Below are 20,575 nucleotides of genomic sequence, written 5' to 3'. Positions count from 1 at the left end.
TTAATTCTCTCATGGATCCCTGAGTAGCTTGGATTTCTGATATGTCTGCCTGGATGAACTAGTTGCAAAATAGACACCCTGCCCTGACCCTCAACTAATGAAACTCACCTGTTATAAGAATGGTTTAAAAAGAACCCATTGAATTCTGAAGAATAACTGTCAAAAGTGATTGATTTTTAGTGAAAACAGTTTTATTTTGAAAATAGTTAGCTTTCAGAATTAATTTTCTATTAAGGCCACTCAAACTTGGCTCATAAAATGAGACCATATCAACAGCCTGTAGAGGCTCTTTCTCCTCTATGGCAGGAGGGTCTGAATCCAATTCATCTAAAAAGACTCCAAATCATCTGTATATTAATTGCATATGGGATAGGAAGCAGGTTCTGGATCTGTTTTACACCATTGATAATTATTTTTTAGGTCTGTTGAGAATTTCTGCAAACACAGTGATATTAAAATGCAGGTTTTCTGTGAGCATCAGTTACTGGCAGGGGCTGGGGAGCTGTCTCTATCACTTGGCCAGTGTCTGGTTTACATAGTTGAAAGGCAGTAAAAATTCAATGTGAACTGCAAAAAATTTCCTATTATGCCTGGCAGAGTTCTCCGCAAGATGGCAGACAGTATAATAATGATTGATAACCATGCATATGATTCCTGTAGTCCCTCTCAGTCAAGCTGCAAGACGTGTAATTATATTCCTAATCTATCCTCTGAGCACAAGCTGTTTGCTCTGCCTAGAAACAATACTTCCTCCTCCCTTTTTTTCTCTCCCCCATACCACCTTGTTCACCTGGCTAACTTCTTGTCCTTTGAGACAGCAGAGAGCACTTCCTGGGAAGCCTTTTCTCACATCCACAATTCAACACAGTGGATTTCCCTCCTCCCTACGTCTGAGCCTTGTTTTAGCACTCAGCACACTGTAATTGTCTCTTCTTTTGCTTATCTATGCCACTAACTGTGAGCTCATTGAGCAGAGGCATTATATCTTATTTATCTTTTTAACTCCAACCTCTAGCATGGTTTTAAGCACATGGTAGATGCTCAGTAAACCAATTACTTGAGAAACTCCAATTGTAATTTAAGAAGGAAACTGTTATAAACTTTGATGGAAGATCTGGAAAAGTCATAGGTGTGTGGTTTTGATGCCTTTTTTTTTTTTTTAGTGGAATAGAATATAGTTTGAGTATATTCATGTGGAATCATATCCTATAATTAAAATAGCCATTATGTAATTGATTAGAGCCCACCATCAAAAACATACGCTATACATTTTTTTCTGATAATAAAGTTCTATTTGCTTATAAGATGAAATTCATAATATACAGAAAAGTATAGGGAAGAAAATAAAAATATCTTAGAATCCTACCATCTAGATAGAGGTACTCACTATATAATTTTTAGGTATATTTTATTTTAGTCATATTTTTCTGTGTATTTGCACATATGTGCATTGGGGTTGTAAGATAAAATGAAGAATGCCTGGCAAAAATTAGAATTTTTTAGTATAAGGATGTCCCATGTAATATTTGGCATGTATGTATATGAAAAATTATTCATTGTTTATCTGAAATTAGACTTCAACTGCCATACTTTATTTTAATTTGTTAAACCTGGCAACCTAATGTCCATATATGTATAAATGTACTAAATTTGGTTCATACCATATATACATCTTTGTATTCTCTTCTCAGTTAATGTTATATATTGTCAGTTCTTTTCCATCTCATTAACTACTTTTTGAAAACAAAAGCTTAAAAGGCAAATTTAACAACTCATCTTCTTTAAACAATTGCTAAACGTTATAAATAAACACATTGTACTCTATGTCTATAAGGCATTTTTTAGCAGAGATTCCTAAAGTGTGATTAATGGGTTGAAAGCCAAAGGTCATTATTTTTTAGGGATTCTTTTACATATTACTTTCCAGAAACACTTTATCAATTTTTGCTTTTCATCAACAGTAGGTTTCTAATAAGCTCTTCTATTTGCATTTTATCAGCATCAAGTACTGTCATTAATTTTAAAAGTTTGCCAATTTGATAGATAAATTGCAGTATCTTAAGGTACTTTTATTATTGCTTGCATAATGACCTTTGCGAAGGGTCAGTGAAGAATGACCTTTTTTATCGTCATAAAAATGCATACTTCTTATTTAGTGGATTGTTCATTCATGTCTTTATACATTTTCTTTTGGCTGTATTAAAGTTTTGTTATTTATTTACAGGGACACTTCTTATATTTTGTTATTTACAGGGATTTTTGAGGATATTAGTGCATTGTCTTCCATATATGTTAAAATATTTTCTCCAAGTTATTATACATCTTTTCATTTATTTGACATTTCTGATGTGCAGATACTACTTATTTTTGTGTCTTCAATTTTCGTCTGTAATTTCTTCTATTGCTTTCATGCTTAGAAAGTCCTTCCATGTTCCAAGGTCAATTGTGTATTTGCCATATTATCCTTTTTTTAATAGTTCCATTTTTCTTTTTTTTTTTTTTTAAAACCAATCCCTTTGTCTATCAGCAATTTATTTGGATATGTAGTAGGAACTGAGAACACAACTTGAATTTTCCCAAATAGCAAAGTTTTCCAACACTATTTATTGACAACTGGCATGTATATAAGGGTGTACATTCCTTCTCTTAGTGGATTGTGACATTTCACTTACTGTATGTGAAGATTTTACACTATGCTTTAAGTCTGTTAATTCAGTTCTATCAGTTAGGCTTCTAACAGTTTCATATATATGAGCAACATTTTATTAACTCAGTGTTTTGTTAAAGCCAAATGATCATTTACATGACATATAAGGCCAGGAGTTACAAGGGGCTGACAAAATAAGTAATGGCTTTAAGATTATAAAGCTGGGCCAGGTGAGGTGGCTCATCCCTATAATCCCAGCACTTTGGGAAACTGAGGTAGGAGGATTGCTTGAGGCCAGGAGTTCGAGGCCACTGTGAATGATGGTCACGGCACTGCACTCCAGCCTGAGTGACAGAGAGATATTCTGCCTCTAAACAAACAAAAACAAACATTATAAAGCTGGGGAAAAAGTAAGCCTAAAACTGTTAGTTGGATCCAGTGAGTCTACAACCTCTGTTACCAGAAACGAAAGATATGCAGCTGTTCTCCCAAAACTATTTTAGTATTTAGTTATAATAGATAATACCATGGTTTAGTTATACTAGAGTTTCTGACAAACTTCTTATTTTTATCTCTTTGTGATAATTTTCTCAGCTCAATTGTCTATTTCACTGATTTTTTCTTCAGCCCTGGCAAGTTGACTATTTAGCTCATCTATTGAAAATTTGTATGTGGCTATGTGTGCCTATGTACTTAAATTTCAGTGATGATACTTTTTTCTAAGTTTTTTTCTTCTTAGTCTACAGTTCTTGTTTCATAAACTCCCATTCTTTTTCCATAAAACCCTATTCAATTATAAGCATACATTTCCTTGGGTGCTGTAATGTAAAAGAAATAGATAAGTATCACTTTTGACTTGGTCCTGTACCTCCATCCCAAGGATAGCAAAAGGCAAAAAAGATGCACTAGATGGAACTTTTAAGGTTTAAAACCAGAAAAACCTTATTTGGTAATATTAAATTGCTTGTGGGTAAATTTGACTTGTTTTGCATTTAATTTCACCCAGTTGAATGATCCAAGTGTAAAATGACCTTCTCAATCAGGACCAATTCCACATTTTACCCTGGAAATTTCATCACCAATATTGACATTCAGATACCTAGGTATGATTATCCCAAGAAAGTATTATTAGCACTTCACAGAAATTGAAAGTAGAGTTCCTAAAATTTGCCAAATTAAGTCCCAAAGTATAAATTAGCAACATATGAATTGGTTGGAAAATATAATTAGGTAATGGCATGTATATAACGGTGTACATTCCTTCATTCAACAAATAGTTATTTCAGTGCATCAGGCACTGAAATAGATGCTCGATGTTCATACATAAAGACAACATATTTGCCCTAATGCAGCCCATAGCCTGAGGCAGCAACTCTCAGTGTCATTGTTTGAGCCACACTGGTGTGTTGAGGTGCCTTGGATGAGAAACAGGCGGAATTACAACCAGAACATTGGGAGTTGTGAATATCCTGCAACCTGTCTCATGTATGCAGCAGCTGGCAGTGTGCATTTATCAATAGGGGTATGTCATATTTGTGAGTGTTATTTGCCAAAGTCATCTCACAGAAGAGGTTGAGGATCATTGGTCCAGTGTGAATTTATACAGTGTGCGATGTGGAGCTATCCAATGAGATAGAAAATGAGCATAGAAAAGATGTGCCTGGGTCTGTCTGCGACAACTGGTGAAAGATTCAGAGAGGAGATGACACATGAGCTGACCCTCTGAGGAGATGAGGGGAATTGCTAAGTAGAAGAGGTGAGAGGGGGCTGGATGCATAGCAGTGGTCTCCTTGGCATTGGCTGGGTTCTCCTTTCTGACACAATGTTGCTGTTTACAACCGGAAGTTTATTTTGTAGAATTTAGATCTCTTGCAGAAAAATACTGACAGAGCCCAGAAGAAAATGAACAGACCTGGGAAGGGAGCATCTCAGGTACCCAGAGGGTGGTGAAGCCAAGCAGGATGGCAAACTGATACGAAATGCAAAAAAATAAATAATATAAAATTAGAAACTGCCCTCAAGGAATTAGAAATTGAAATGAGAAATACAAAGGAGTTTTGTTTGGAAAGTGCAAAGGATTACATCTGAGAAGAGTAATCCGAGGCTCAGGCCTGGGGTGGGGAGGTGGAGCAGGGAAGACTCGGAAAATGATAACCCTAAGGCCATGGAGGGTTAAATGTGAAAGGCAAACTGGAGTGGAGCTGGCAATGAGATACAGATGCTCTTAGAGAAAGCTTCGTCTCCCTGGGCTACTTCAGGGCTGATGGCAAAGGGACATGGACCCTGTGAAACTCAGCCGGGAAGGCTGCAGCAGGAAACAGCCTGGGTTACATTTGGCATTTCCAAAGACCAAAAGGTCTGGGCTAGGAAAAAAAAAAAAATCAAGATTGAGAGAGAAGCAATCCACTTTTGCTTGGAGTTGTGAGTTCAGGGAGGGAAGACTTTTGGGTTTCACCTAGGGGTGTTGATGACTGAAGTCTCATTTTGCACAACCACCTCTTTGTAAAGTAGATTTTCCTGTGACAATAGCCTGAGCCCTGAAGGAATCACTGCGGGAATGTCATAGTGTACGTTAGAAAGCCCCATGGAAATTGTGAGAAGGCAGAAAAAGCTGAGCTCAGCATGAGTTCAATCCAGGAATAGAAAAGGCTCAGCCCCTGACCGGTAGTTTAGACTTGGTACTTAGAAAATCATCATAGAATCTATTTGGTGACCTTTAAAAGTATAATTTATAAAAGGACAATAGAAGGTCTATTAACCAAACCCTACTTAACTAACTTGCCAGATTACTTGATGCTCACCATTCTCTCATTGAGACACCCAGAGCAAGCTGGGTATTTATAAATGGAAGGCTATCTCTAACTACAGTATTACAGGCAAAATACAAAATGACGTATGACAAGATTTTCATTGCCGCACTAATAGCAAAAGATTGCAAACTACCCAAAGATCTATCAATCGGGGACTGTTGTTTGCATCTATGCATGTCTGTACAATGGAGAACTACGCAGCTATTAAAAGGGATGAGGAGGATCTCTATTTACTGCTATAGAGTGATCCTCAGGATACATTGAGTGAAGAAAGCAATACTCACAGGTGTACATGGTATGCTCCTTTTTGTTTTTTTAAAAAGCAGTAAATACAAATATGCTTGCTCGTATTTTTGAAGAAATGATAGAAAGATAAACAAAATACTAAAGCAAAGATAGAGGAAATGAGGAGAAGGGACTGACATGAAAGCAAGCCCTCTCTTGAATGTTAGTTATAGTTTTGGTTTTGGAGCCATGCATATTATTTACATAGTTTTAAAATATTAAAGCAAAAAGAAAAAAGCAATCCTTAAACAGGAAACTCAACTGAAGCATAGGAATCTAACAAATTACCAAGTCAAAAGCATAATCACACAGAAAAGCATTATTTCAAGAGACTTTAAAACAGAATTTTGGTTTATACAGTCCAACGACAAAACACACACACACATGCAGATGCACACACACATCTTAAACTGCATTCAGTGGGCTTACTATTGGAATGTTGATGTTACTATTTTGAAATGATTATATATAGTAGGGTAAAATAAATAAATAATCTTGTTAATGTTGCATGGAACCAAGATATTCAGTTTAATAGAGATACAAATATGAACTAAAGAAGTTAAGTATGAAACCTCTACTATTCAATTTGAATTAGAGAGACTGTCAGTTTCTGCTCAGGGTGTGGAGAGCAGGAAAGAATGTCACTCTCAACCTTACAAGGCCATGGAGAAGGCCCATTCCCAGGGACACAGCGCCTGCCTGAGACTGGGGCTTTATCCAAAAACAGTGAATGCCCTCTTGCCTCTCACCACCATCCTAACAAGCATCAGGTAGAAACTGACAGTGGAATACTGCTAACAGAGGGGCAAAAGTGAGGAGGGAAACCCTCTCTTTAGGAAAGCAGATAGGAAAGACCTAAAGCTGAGGATGCAGCAGACATTGAGGACAAACTCTCTGGAAAATTAGCCTGTACTTTAAACTCAAGGTATTTCTAGAGAGATTTAAAATCTGTGATGTACTTCGAGTAACCATAGCAACAACAGGCCCAGTCCCAGCTAAAATCTTATCTAGATTGACTCAAAACCAAACTAAAGGCCTAGCCAAAGGAAAGACCATTTGCAGGCATAAAAACCTCGGTGTCTACTGACCTACATAAAATGCCTGGCTTTCAACAAAAAAATTATGAAGTATATGAAAAAGCAAGAAAAGAACAATGAAGTACCAAGCAACAAAGCAACTGATAGAACTAGACTCAGATATGACATGAACATTGGAACTATCAGACAGGAAAATTTTAAAAAATTATAATTAATATGTTAAAATCCCTAATGGAACAGGTGGAAAACACACACAAGATCAGATGGATAATTCCAGCAGAAAGATGGAAACCATAAGAAAGAACTAAATGAAAAGACCAGAAATGAGCAGCACAGAACAGAGATGAAGAATGCCTTTGCTGGGCTCATCAGTAGACTTGCTACAGCCATGGAAAAAATCAGCAGACTTGAAGATGGGTCCAAAGAGATGACCAAAACTAACACAAAAAGAAGATATAGTTAAAAAAAAACCAAATAAGTAAATAAATAAAAAACAGAGCATCCAAGAACTATGGGACAACATCAAGGGGTCTAATATAAGTGTAGTTGGAATCCCAGAGAAGAAGAAAGAGAGAAGGGGGTATGAGAAATATTTGAGGGAACAATGGCTGAGATTTTCCCCCAAATTAGTGACATATAATAAACCACAGATTAAAGAAGTTAAGAAAACACCAAGCAGGATCAATAACAACAACAACAGTGATCTAAGAACAACACACATAACAACAAACACAGATCTAAGAAGTCAAGAAAACACCAAGCAGGATCAATAACAACAACAACAGCAACAACAGTGATAAAACTTACATGTATCATAATTAAATTGCTAAAAAGACAGAGAAAAATGACACATTGCACAGCATAACTAAGATAAAAATTACAATAAATTTCTTATCAGAGATGATGCAAGCCAGGAAACAATGGAGTTGTATTAGTCTGTTCTCACACTGCTAATGAAGACATACTCAAGACTGGGTAATTTATAAAAGAAAGAGGTTTAATGGACTCACAGTTCCACATGGCTGGAGAGGACTCACAATCATGGCGGAAGGCAAAGGAGAAACAAAGGCACATCTTACATGACAGCAAGCAAGACAGCATGCACAGGGGAACTCCCCTTTATAAAACCATCAAATCTCAAGAGACTCACTATCATGAAAAAAGCATGGGAAAGACACACCCCCATGATTCCATTATCTCCCACAGGGTCCTTCCCATGACACATGGGAATTATGGGAGCTACAATTCAAGATGAGGTTTGGGTGGGGACACAGCCTAACCATATTAAAAGTGGTATCTTTAAAGTGCTGAAAGAAAGAAAAATAATACTTATCAACAGAGTTCTATACCCAGTGGAAATATCTTTTAAGACATGAAAGCAAAAGAAATATTTGTTAGACAAGCAAAAACTGTGAGAATTCATTTTTCAGCAGACCTGTAGTACAATAAATATTAAGGATATTTTTTGAAGAGTAAATGTGGTACCAGATGAAACTTAGATCCACACAAAGAGGTGAGGAGGACTGGAAAAAGGTAAAAATACAATTTGTGGGTTTAAAACATTTTAAAATTCTCTAAATTATAACTAATTGCCTAAAGCAAAGAGGGTAGAATATATTGTATGTTTACAGCACAATTAAAAATGAAATGTATTGTAGCAATAATACAAAGTGTGGGAAGAGGAACTGTGAACACATCGTTTTAATTTGAGTTGCAAATACCAGTATGAACTCAAGACTTTTTTATTTCTAAAAAATTAGTATTCCCTCGTTTATTGCACTGAAAAGGCCTAGAAGTAATGACAACCCTGTAGCAATAAAATCCCTAACATGTATATTGTGCTATCTAGATGCCACTTCCAACTAAAAATTCAGTTTTTTTTGGAGAAGTAACAGAATCCAGGTCTGGAGTAGAAAATGTACAAGATGAATATTGGGCGTTTGTTATGTCTAAAAGTTCAGAGGTTCTCCCAGGAGGCGGAGCTTGCAGTGAGCCGAGATTGCGCCACTGCACTCCAGCCTGGGCGACAGAGCGAGACTCCGTCTCAAAAAAAAAAAAAAAAAAAAGTTCAGAGGTTCTCAAAGATACCAGGATTGTGTCAAAGAGACTCAGGATCCACCATGAAAGAGTTCTTGCTCTCAAAATACAGGACAGTGTGAGCATCAAAAAGGATAATTACAGCTGATGAAAAGACATCCAATATGTTAAAAATACATGAATTTTAAATAATACCCCCCCAAAACAAACAAGCAAGTGAACCTTATTGGTTACCTCGAAAACTTTCTAGGGTATCAATTTATTATATGGGAAAAAAAGAGCAAGTATTCTGCCATTCCTAAACAGACTATGTGGTTGATGAGGGAAAGTTCTTCATACCAAAAGCACAGTTAATAAATGCAGGAAGGTTGAAGAACTGGAAAAGCAACATTTTGCAACTAGTAGTAAAATAATGAATCTAGACAATGATTGCTAAAAGCATTAAGTAAAAGGTAGGTGGCAAATTTTCTAGTAGATGGATCAAGCCAACATCACATAAACCCCCAATCAATGTCAACATTGCATGAAACAGGAAAACATGCACTGTGTGCCTCCTGGTGTGTGATACACAGCACCACTAACCTTATTATTAAAAAAATTAAATCTGAATTGAATTAAACCTTTAAATCTGAACTTTGCAATTCAGTAGCCACCAGTCACATATGGCTATTTAAATTTAAATTTAAGAATTAAAAGTTCAGTTCCTCAATCATGGTAGCCACTTTTCAAGTACTCAATAGCCACACATGGCTAGTGGCTGCCATATTGGATAGTGTAGATGTAGAACATTCCCAGCACTACAGAAAGTCCTACTGGACAGACCTGCTCCAGATCTGAGGACCAGTTATAGGGAATTTGAGGAAGAGAGAAACATGTGAACCAATACCCAGAAGAAGGAGTCAGTCAAATCTAGAATGTGAGAAAGTCTATAGAACGAGAGATGCAGATTCTTCAATTAAATGACCTGCATAAATCATTAAAGAGACTTAAACAGGTAGCAACTAAATGTGGACCTTGTTTGGATCCTAACTTGAACAAACCAATTTGCACAAGACATGTTTGAGTCAGTCAAGAGAAATAGAACATAAACTAGGTACTTGCTGATATTAAGAAATTATCAGTTTTGTTGAGTATTATATTGTGGATAATGTTGCTGAAAACTCTTATCTGTTAGAGATACATTTTGAAGTATTTATGAGTAAAATTATCTTTTTTTAGGATTAGCTTTCAGAAAAAAAGTGAGAGGTTGATAGATGAACAAAAACGGCAGAAAGGTGATGGTTGTTGCTGATGATGAGTATATGAGGTTCACGGTTCTATTTTCTATAGTTTTTGTATTGAAAAATTTTTTATAATAAAACATTTTTAAAACTAGGATATGCCTATGTACTTCTCAGCTTCACAAGTTGAAGGACTTGCTTATTAAAATTAAGTTATATTTCTTCCCAAACTGGTTTATATAATTTGGACTTATTGTAATTTATAGTCATGTATTTTAATTAAATATGGTAATATATGAATGATAAAATATAATTTCTTTTATGGAAACTAAGTTGAGTGTTTCAGAAAGATTCACTAATAGAGAGTTGGTTTTTAAAAAGCAACAAAATGAGGTTTGGACAAAGCAAATGTGACAGATTTGAAAAAAAAATTATAAATTATAAAGAGCTAGAAGGATTTTACACTCAAGTTTTTTTCTCAGGTGCCTAGATCACTTTAAATGAACCAAATCCGGAAATTTTAGATGAGATATTGTGGATAAGATTTAGGTGAAAACAAATGAATAATTCAAATGAATAAATCCTATTCAAAAGATTGGTGATCAAAAAACATGGATTAAAGTGAAGAATTTAGGAAAATGTTATGCATATTTACAGTAACTTGATAATAAAATGCAGCTTATTGCAGGTGGTAACAGACTTGGAGGAGGTGGCACAACTTGTGGTTTATATGATAAAGGACCGGGTAATTTATCCCCCAACTAGGGACACGTTGGAGAGTGAAAAGAGGTACTACGCATAATCCCACTGGGATAACAGGTGTAAACTGGGATGATTCCTGAGCACACCAGGATGATTTGTCCCCTGGACAATAAGAGATAGGATTAGAATCCCAAGCCGTTTTTAACACATTAGAGCAGCAGCTGTTTCTAGCCAGAATGAAGTCTGGCAGGGATGAATGCCAAACATTAATTCAGGAAGCAAACAAAACTGCATGAATACAAGCAGAGGAAATGTCTGCCTAGGAGGTGGCTTAGGTAAAGTTTGGGAATGGGAAAGTGCGCCCCTGTGGGTGAGATGTTCTTATACTTTGGGCCAATAGGAGAGAGCAGCAGGGGATGGATGGAGTCCCGTTACCTGGGCTTCTTTGTGTGCTAAGCCATAGGAAGGACACAAAGACATGAAGAGTCTGGGCCCTTTAACCCAGAGTTTTGTTCTCATCCCTCAGTGACCTGTATCCTGTCCCCTTGTGTCATGTCCCCTGTGTTCTTGTCATCATGGAGACACTCCTGTCTGCTCTTGCAAACCCAGGGAGTGTAACCAGGATTTGAGGTTTTCCACTCTAAACCAGTCATTGAGGTGGAGATCGTGGGCCCCTTTGCTCTCTCCCCTATGTTCAGGTCCCTGTAGAGTGATGATTCAGCCACTGTATATTAGAATCACTTAATTGTCTAAATTAATTGGTTTAGGAAAAGGGCAGGCATAGATATTATTTAAAAGCACCCCAGGAGAATCTAACAACCACTGGGATTAGGTACCACTGTTACAGAGTCACCCTGACACTGATGGGGGATAGCATTATCACTCTCAGGACTGGGATCTCAGACTGGGTCAAGGGGCAGGGAAAGCAGGCGGGGAAGGCAGGCAGGGCTAAGTAGGAGAATAAAGCAATTTGTTTATTCACTTACACTTGTTTATGCCCCTGCCTTATCCCATGAAGGATTTGGGGCAAGGCAGTGGGGGGACTAATGAAGATAATCGGACAAGTGGAGGAAAGCCCTCTTTTGTGATGAGAGTTAGTCACACAGGCACATATGGGTCAGCCACAAATAATGTCACCAGTGTGCCGCCACTGACTCACTCCCCAGCCACAGCAGGATCCAAAAGATCTTTCAACAGAAATGAGTTTTATAATGACCATGGATTGACTGGGCCAGCAGAGCCCAGGAAGTGGGACCTGGAAGAACAGGCTCTTTAGTGTCAGCCAAGGAGCTCACTTGTCAGTGTTTCAGAGTGATCCTGGGATGGTAATTGCTGCTGAGCTTAGCAGAAATGTCAGGGTGTGGGAAAGTGACCCAAGTCTTGAATCCTAAAGCTGAAGTTTTGGAAATAGGCGACGTGTTTGAATATTTGGAATCTCACCTCCAGAAAAGGTGCAGCTGAAAGGGCTATTGTCCACTAGCTTGGATGACAGAGAATTCAGTGGCTGAGGTGGTGATTTCTATGCTAGTGTTTTCTTTTTTTAGTTTATAAGTGTTATCCTCAGAGGATAATACTTGAGGAGATTCAGGAGATTCACAACAAGACAACATTCATGTTAAGCTAGCCAATGGCGGGATGCTTTCTTAGCCTTTAATAGCTAAGACACCAACATTGACTCTTTTCCTAACTCTCTAACAGCAACTGACTCAGGCTGCTTTGAGCTGCTAGCCAAACCCTCCCTCCAGAGACACTTAGGACTGAATCACTTAAATCAAATAATAGGGTAACCCAGATAAAAAAGAATATGACGAACATATACAAGACTGAGACATTTGCATTAAGCTAAACGCTGATGACAGTTGCCTTCTGAAGACTTGGAGATGTCCCCTCCATGTGGAGGTGGGTTTTGAGGTGCAAAACCACCATGGACCTTGCATTACTATTAAATAATACCCATCCTTCCTCAGGGGTCAGGCTGAGTCAGCCTGACCCTCAGGGGTCAGCCAAAGAATGGCTTTGTCTATTCTTTGTTTCTCTCTTCTCCACTTCACCAAAAATCTATAAAGTGATATCTGTCATCGTAGACTTAGGTTAGGTACTGAGACCCATGGGAACCTAGAGGATGGAAACTTAGCCCAGGAGAGGGGTAGGCTTCCTGGAGAAGGAGCAGTTCCAGCCAAGATTCAATGGATGAATTTGGAGTCAGCCAATGAGAATATCCAAGGCAAAGGAAGCAGCAAGAGAAAATGCAGGGAGAATAAACAAGTGTGGACCTACCTCCAGGTGTGAGCCTTCTGTCACCTGCCTTCAAGAAGGATGCCTGGCAGCTGGGCCTGCTGTACTAAGAGACTGAGCCTCCTGGTTTTTTAGTTTCATCCCATGCCCAGCCCTTGTTGTGCCTGGTGTCACCCAGTCTAGAGCATCTCCACTTCCTGAAGGTTGAATTGTCCCTCTTCTCAGCTGCCACCCCACCCGTGATGTTCTGGGACCTAGTCCTTCTGCTCCATCACATTAGTCACCTCTCCACCTGCTTTCTGATTGGCAAAAGGTTTTGGAAATTTCTCTCCCATAGTTGGCCTTTCTCTTGTTCTCTTTGTTCTTGAGGTTTCTACTTTTCCTCTCCTCAGTTTCATTTTAAAACAGAAAGGCCATCTGTGGAAGAGAGATTTCCAAAAGCTTCTGCCAGTCAGAAATCAGGTGGAGAGTGACCAATGTGATGGAGCAGAAGCACCAGGAGACACTGCTGAAAAGATCCTACCCAAGACTGGTAATTTGTAAATAAAAGAGGTTTAATTGACTCACAGTTCCACATGGCTGGGGAGGCCTCAGGAAACTTACAATCATGGTGGAAGGTGAAGGGAGAGTAGGCAGCTTCTTCACAAGGCAGCAGGAGAGAGAGGGTGAGCAAAGGGGAGGTGCCACACTTTTAAACCATCAGATCTCATGAGAACTCACTCACTATCATGAGAACAGCAAGGAAGAAACCGTCCCCATGATCCAATCACCTCCCACCCAGTCTCTCCCTCGACATGTGAGGATTACAATTCAGGATGAGATTTGGGTAGGGACACAGAGCCAAATCATATCAAGGTGTATATTGTGTTCCTTCAACATCTTCCTCTAAGAAAGCTCTTAGAGCTTTCCTTTGATATTTTGCAAGTATAAAAGGAAAAAACCTCTCTATTTAAAAATGTTTCTTAGTAGTACAAAATGCGTACACTTAATAAACATCTTGTACACATAGAGATGCTGTTTTCTTTCCTGACACACCAGTCTATAACTAAATCATATTCACTTTTAATACCATCCTATTTTCGGAATGCCCATATAAAATAAAATAACTCTACATTGAATCAAAATGCCCATATTAACACATCTGTCCCTTTTTTTCTCTCCCCAAGTCCTCTTATTTCCTAAATTCCTCAGAGAGTTTTTTTATTAGTACACATATTGATTTGGTCAGTTCTAGAGACAAGGAGTTCTCCACTGAAACCCATCTTGGATCTTGAACTTCCATGGTATCAGTCACTCATGACCGGACTGTTGTGAAGATCATGAAGGGAACAGTCTGGAAAGAGCCTGGAACCTCGTTAGCTACTGCATAGATTCTTGAAACTCTCTATTTTATTATTCCTTGTACTTTTCAAACAACCATACTAATTTTAATTTATTCCACGATTTGAGTGTAAATTTGGTTCCTTTAGAAACTGAAAACATTTTTATTTAAAAAAATTTTTATTTTTAATTTTTGTGGGTACATAGTAGGTATATATTTATGGGGTACATGAGATGTTTTGAGACAGGCATGCAATGTGAAATAATCACATCATGGAAAACGCGATATCCATCCCCTCAAGCATTTATCCTTTGTGTTTCAAAAAATCCAATTATACTCTTTCAGCTATTTTAAAATGTAGAATTGAGTTATTATAGAAACTGACAACTCTTAGAGCATTTTCAACATATCTGGAGATCTATCATCTCTTTCCTGTGGTGAGCGTCTCACCACCTACTTAAGGAACTGCACAATCTCCTAATTCGGTGTTTATCAGCAAGGAACAAGGCTAAAAAAAGACTAATTATTTTGCCTAATGTCTGACAGCAAATCTGTGATGAAGAAAGAAGTAGATCTGGTTGTCCTTTCACTCTCCCTTCTTGAGATAATTAGAAATCCATTGACCTACAGCAATTATGGACCTGGAGTATCTACCTTCCTTCCACAGGGCACTTATTCATAGTTACCTTTGAAACCTCACAAATCCCTAACCCCATGCACATTTCGTTTTAGCAACATTTCACCCTTTTCTGAGTCTCTGGCTTACTGGCCCAGGCAACTCTCTCTTCTCCCCTTCACCTCTTGCAGAAAGCAACCCCAAAGAAATACTCACAGTTCAGTGCCGATGTGGCTGAGGCCATTGCTTTCTTTGACTCCATCATTGCAGAGCTGGATACAGACAGACGGCCCCGGGCTGCCGAGGCCAGCCTGCCAAATGAAGATGTGGACTTTGATGGTGAGTGCCAGGAAGGCAGTGGGAAGATGGTGGCCGAAGGCAGGTGGGGCTGTGATGCTGTGAGGATGGGCTGGGGGCTCTGGGGTGGACTTATAGGATGGGCCATCAGGAATCCCACCTCCCTGATTAAAAGGAAACCCTACACCTCCAAGCTGGAGCCTGGCCCTGAGCTCATCCTCTGTGGGGATCTCTTACTTCAGTTTTCTCTGCTGCCACGGCTCCAGCCTGCCCCTCCAACACTCTGGCGCCATGTTTGGACAATGTTTTCCCTGTGGTCCACTTACCATGGCTGAGATAGGTGGGACTTTCCTAAGACTCCAAGAAGGACAGCAATAGGGAAATGATGAAGGATGGAGAATCGATGAGGGGTGTCATTTAAAGGGTACAGTTTCAGTTTTTTGAGATGAAAAAGTTCCAGAGATCGCTTGCAAAACAACGTGAATATACTGAACATGACTGAACGTCACACTTAAAAAATAGTGATGATGGTAAATTTTATGTTCTGTATGCTTCACCACAACTTAAAAAAATGAAACGAAATGGACAAACTGTATTTGAGAATCCAGCTTCTGACCATACATAGGCTAGGTAGTAGGGTGGTGCATAGGGCAGGAGAGGCCCATGGTGGCTGCCCAGACCCAGCCTGGACTGCTGGAGCTGGAGTGGGATGAGGCCTGAGGCCATGCTTCCCTCCTCACCAAGGCGTGTCCTGGGGCACCCCTCCTGATGGAGAGCAAAGAATCCAAACACATTCATCAGTCGAGCACCCTTTACATTCCATCATGTGACTATCAGTTTGTTTAACCTTTGACTTGCCCCCCATGGTGTAAATTAATGATAGTTTTATTCAGGGGGCTCACTGGCCTCTTATACTAAGGTCAAAGCTTTTGGTACCAGTATTAAATAATTCATGAGTGTTTTCTCTAATGCTTGAAAGAAGCTTGTGATTTGTTGTTGTTGTTCTGGCCTTGATAGATGTGTATCTGTGGGATTTGGGGTTTCAAATTGGGTTCTTTGCAGTTTCACAGAGGGTTAACCCTGCTCCCCAAGCTTATTCTTATCCTCCTCCTCTCCCACACAGCCCCTCTGGTCCCTGACAGACAGCAGCCCTGCCCCTGGGAGTGAGGGGGCCTAGGAAATTCAGGATATTGGTGAAAGGATGACAAAATCCACTAAGGATGCAAGGGTCATTTTCAGAGTTATAATTTTTACTAAAAATGAGTGTGACCAAGTCATTTTTATTAAGTTCATGAAATGGCCACTTTTCTCCTCTGATAACAAAAAACATACCAAAGCGTAAAGAAGAAAGTAAAAAATATGACCTGCAAAACTACCACCTAGAGATAATCATCACCATTAACATTTGGGGATATGTCTTTTTGAGTGTGGTTTTAACACACACACACAGACACACACACTCTCTCACACACACTCACACACACACACACACACATACACACACACAAACTCACAGACTCATTTTAATTTTTTTGACATAAAACTAGGATGTCCTTTCATTTAACAATTTACAATACATCTTGGGCTGCTTTCCAAGCCAATAAATATAGATCTGTGTCTTCATGTTTTTTTTTTTTTTTTTTTTTTTTTTTTTGAGACAGAGTCTCGCTCCATTGCCCAGGCTGCAGTGCAGTGGCGTGATCTCAGTTCACTGCAAGCTCCACCTCCCGGGTTCATGCCATTCTCCTGCCTCAGCCTCCCGAGTAGCTGGGACTACAGGCACTCGCCACCACGCCCGGCTAATTTTTTGTATTTTTCAGTAGAGACGGGGTTTCACCGTGTTAGCCAGGATGGTCTCAATCTCCTTACCTAGTGATCTGCAGGCCTCAGCCTCCCAAAGTGCTGGGATTACAGGGGTGAGCCACTGCGCCTGGCCTTTTTTTTTTTTTTTTTTTGAGACGGATTCTTGCTCTGTCATCCAGGCTGGAGTGCAGTGGTACGGTCTCGGTTCACTGCTACCTCTGCCTCCCCAGTAGCTGTGATTACAGGCACCTGCCACCACGCCCGGCTAATTTTTGTATTTTTAATAGAGATGGGGTTTCACCATGTTGGCCAGGCTGGTCTCAACTCCTGGCCTCAGGTGATCCGCCTGCCTCGAACTCCCAAAGTGCTGGGATTACAGGCGTGAGCCCCTGCACCCGGCCTATGTCCTCATTTTTAATGGACATATATTCCATTGCATTCCTTCTGCACCACAACTGCAGAGTCAAATCTGCTTTGCTTGGCTATTAGGAACCTGGTTGCCTATACCCATTTCCTGTGAGTGTTCAGTCCAATCCGCCCTCTCCTTTGCCTTATGCGCCTCCCAATGGCAAGCCCTTCCTTCCCGGGTCACACGCTTGTCTCTTCCAGTGGCCACCAGCTCCAGGGAGCACAGCTTGCATTCTAACTGGATCCTGCGGGCGCCGCGCAGACGCTCTGAGGATATCGCTGCCCACACTGTGCATACTGTAGACGGCCAGTTTCGAAGGAGCACCGAGTGCAGGACCGTGGGCACTCAGAGGAGACTCGAGAGGCACCCCATTTATTTGCCCAAGGCTGTGGAAGGGGCCTTCAACACCTGGAAATTTAAGCCCAAAGCCTGCAAAAAAGAGTAAGTGCTTGACCTAAATAGCATGACCAAGATGTTCTCGTGGCCTCCAGACGCTTGGGGTGATCCTTAAGGTGCCTTGAGCCCCATCTTACATGCCAAATATTATTCTTATATACATATGTATATATTTGTTGTTGTTGTTGGTGGTGGTGGTGGTGGTGGTGGTGGTGAGGTCTTAGTTTCAACATTTTTTTTTGGTAGTCTGCACTCTAGCCTGGTGCACTGCTGTTGCCTGCTCCTAACTTGCTTCTTCCTGGGTCTGCCTCCCTTTCTCTCTGGCCCACTTAGCCCATGCATTGTGCCATCCACCTTCATGGATTCCCCCCGGTGCCATTGACGCATTGCGTGCTACAGACTTTTAATGAGTTTGAGGTTCAACAGAGCATAGCACCAAGAGGAAACCAACATTAAATGAATCAGATGCCCCTGTCTTAAAACGCACCGGGCAGGCTCCGAGATGTAGAACTTCTTGCTGGCCAGGCCCCTCTTGGGCCATCTTACCACCATCTCCTCTGGCCTCTCTCCTTTTAGATCCTCCTCCCCGAGGCCTAGTTACCGTCACTAACCGTCAAATTCCTGTTATCCACTCACTCAGAGCAGTAAGCTCTTTCTGGGTTTGGGCAACCCAGGCCATGCTGCAGGGCCTTGCCTGTCACAACGGAAGGGCATGTCAAGCCTCATCAGCTGTCTTCCTTTGCTTCTACAAAAGCCACTAAACCCTGTTGGATTTAGGGGCTTTCTGGATAGCATTTCCCTCCCACAGTAACAGACCATGCACTGGACATATTAAAATCACAACCCAGCCCTCACCACCCATCCTTCCCCTTCAAGGCTGGGCCAAGGTCCAGCTGAGGTCTACCCATGGCCCCCATTGCGACACCATTTGGTCCTCCCCAAGACCCAGGACTAGGGCAGCAATCTGAGGGTCTCCATGAGAATGGTGGTCATCGAGCATCCCTTCCTTCTGTGTGGCCGGCCAAGCCGAACTTAAACCTCCCGCCTCATTCCTTCCTTCCAGCCTGGGGAGCTCCAGACAGATCCTTTTCAACTTCTCAGGAGAAGATATGGAGTGGGATGCAGAGCTCTTTGCGTTGGAGCCCCAGGTGTCTCCTGGGGAGGACTACTATGAGACAGAGAACCCCAAAGGACAGTGGCTGCTTCGAGAAAGACTTTGGGAGCGGACGGTGCCCTGACTCCATCTGGGTTCCTTGACGTGTCTCAGGCTGGGTCCCTGAGAAGCTTTCCGCTTTCAGCGCAGCATGAGGTATTTGGTAGAGTTGAAAATGCAAATTGTAACACAGTCAACCCCCTCAGCACACTGCCTGCTGGTGCCGCGCTAGTGCCAAACAGACCTGTGGCTTCCCAGGGGACAGGTCTCAGGACACTCTCAGAGCTTGAGTTTCTCTGCGTGGGCTGATGCGCAGGGACTTACAGCCTGGCTGGTCTTGAAGAGCTGAAGGAATGGAAGGTCTTGAGTGGAGTGTCTGGGCTCACTCCCCTGACCTCACCTGGCCTGGTCCTCATTCTCCACGTGTCTGTCCAGGTGGCTGCTAGCAATGTGCTCAGTACCAGAAATGAACTCACCTGTAGATTTCTGGGCCAAAGCTTCAAAGAGGTAGCTCCTCTTTCTATGAGGCTCAGAGACACGCTGGATCTGCACTGAGGTTGCCTTCTTGTGTGCAGAATGCAGTTGAGAAAGCAGCTCCGTTTGCTCTCTTTTCAGAGTTTTCCAGAAACTCCTGCTGCATTAAGCTAAGATGAGGCTAATGCCCTGGCAATGGGGTGAGGGAAGGGGTATGTCACGAGCCTGCCTGGGGGCCACACTGTTTCCTCAGGCCCAAAAACTCAGCTCCCCTTCACACAGGCAATTGACAAGAGAAGAAGGGAGATGGGGAGATTCTTTTTCTTTTTATTCTAATTCTTACCCAGAAAAATCTTTTTAAATATCCGTGGAACCAGTTTATGACAGGCCACGCCTTTCCCTTTCCCCAGTTAAGAGAACAATCAGAATCATTACGTTCTTTTGGTATAGAAAGGATTTCTGTATTTTAGGAACTATCTGAATCAGAATTACATTTAAAATATATTCTTTGTATTTCTAAATACTTTTTACATTTTTGCAATAGTTGTGCCCATTCAAGCTTGAGAACCACTGGTTTGGAGAATATACTGAACTTTATCCATTCTCACTTCTTTTTTTGGCATTTTCTTGTAAACCAGTCTGTGCATGTATAAGGGCCTTTGGGCAGAAGGAAGGGAGAGAGACAAAAAACAGAAAACAAAACAAAACAAAACACAACCAATCATTTGAATTAAGCCAAGGATGTTCTAGGCTAAGGTCAGGCTAAGAACTGAACAGAGGCTTCCTTTCTGCCATGCCTCTGGGATGATATTCTTATTGTTCCATTTTTTAGGAAGACCCTTTTGTTTATGTGAACCTGATCATATGAATCTAAGAATATTCAACTCTTACAAATAAAAGACAGCTAGTAATTATATTGCATTCTTAGAAATTTTATCTCAACATGTTTTCAGAATGAAACCATACTGGAAATGTTTTAATACTTCTCTTTATTATTTTTCGAGTGCCAATGTCAATGTTTGGAAGGTTTCTTTCATTTTGTTGCTTGTACTAACCCAACTATAGCCAGAAGCTTGACTGGAAAATAAATATTTAGGAGATTTGTTTTATAAACTGCATTAAAGCACTGCCAT

General features: G+C 40.5%; 1 protein-coding gene across 1 annotated transcript in view; it reads left to right on the top strand.

Moving 5' to 3' along the window:
• Positions 1 to 20,356, top strand: part of C5H13orf42 (chromosome 5 C13orf42 homolog) — a 28,851-nt gene extending 8,495 nt beyond the window's left edge. Inside the window, exons 2-4 of the mRNA XM_030812522.1 lie at positions 15,102 to 15,249; positions 17,620 to 17,860; positions 18,879 to 20,356. Of these exons, the coding sequence (XP_030668382.1) occupies positions 15,102 to 15,249; positions 17,620 to 17,860; positions 18,879 to 19,053 (564 nt within the window). The 3' untranslated portion in view covers positions 19,054 to 20,356. The remainder of the gene's footprint in view (positions 1 to 15,101; positions 15,250 to 17,619; positions 17,861 to 18,878) is intronic.
• The last annotated feature ends 219 nt before the right edge of the window (positions 20,357 to 20,575 follow it).

The sequence above is a fragment of the Nomascus leucogenys genome, chromosome 5 (assembly GCF_006542625.1).
Source record: "Nomascus leucogenys isolate Asia chromosome 5, Asia_NLE_v1, whole genome shotgun sequence".
Lineage (NCBI taxonomy): Eukaryota > Metazoa > Chordata > Mammalia > Primates > Hylobatidae > Nomascus > Nomascus leucogenys.
The sequence above is the reverse complement of the archived record's forward strand: the minus strand, read 5'-3'. Positions and strand labels throughout refer to the sequence as shown.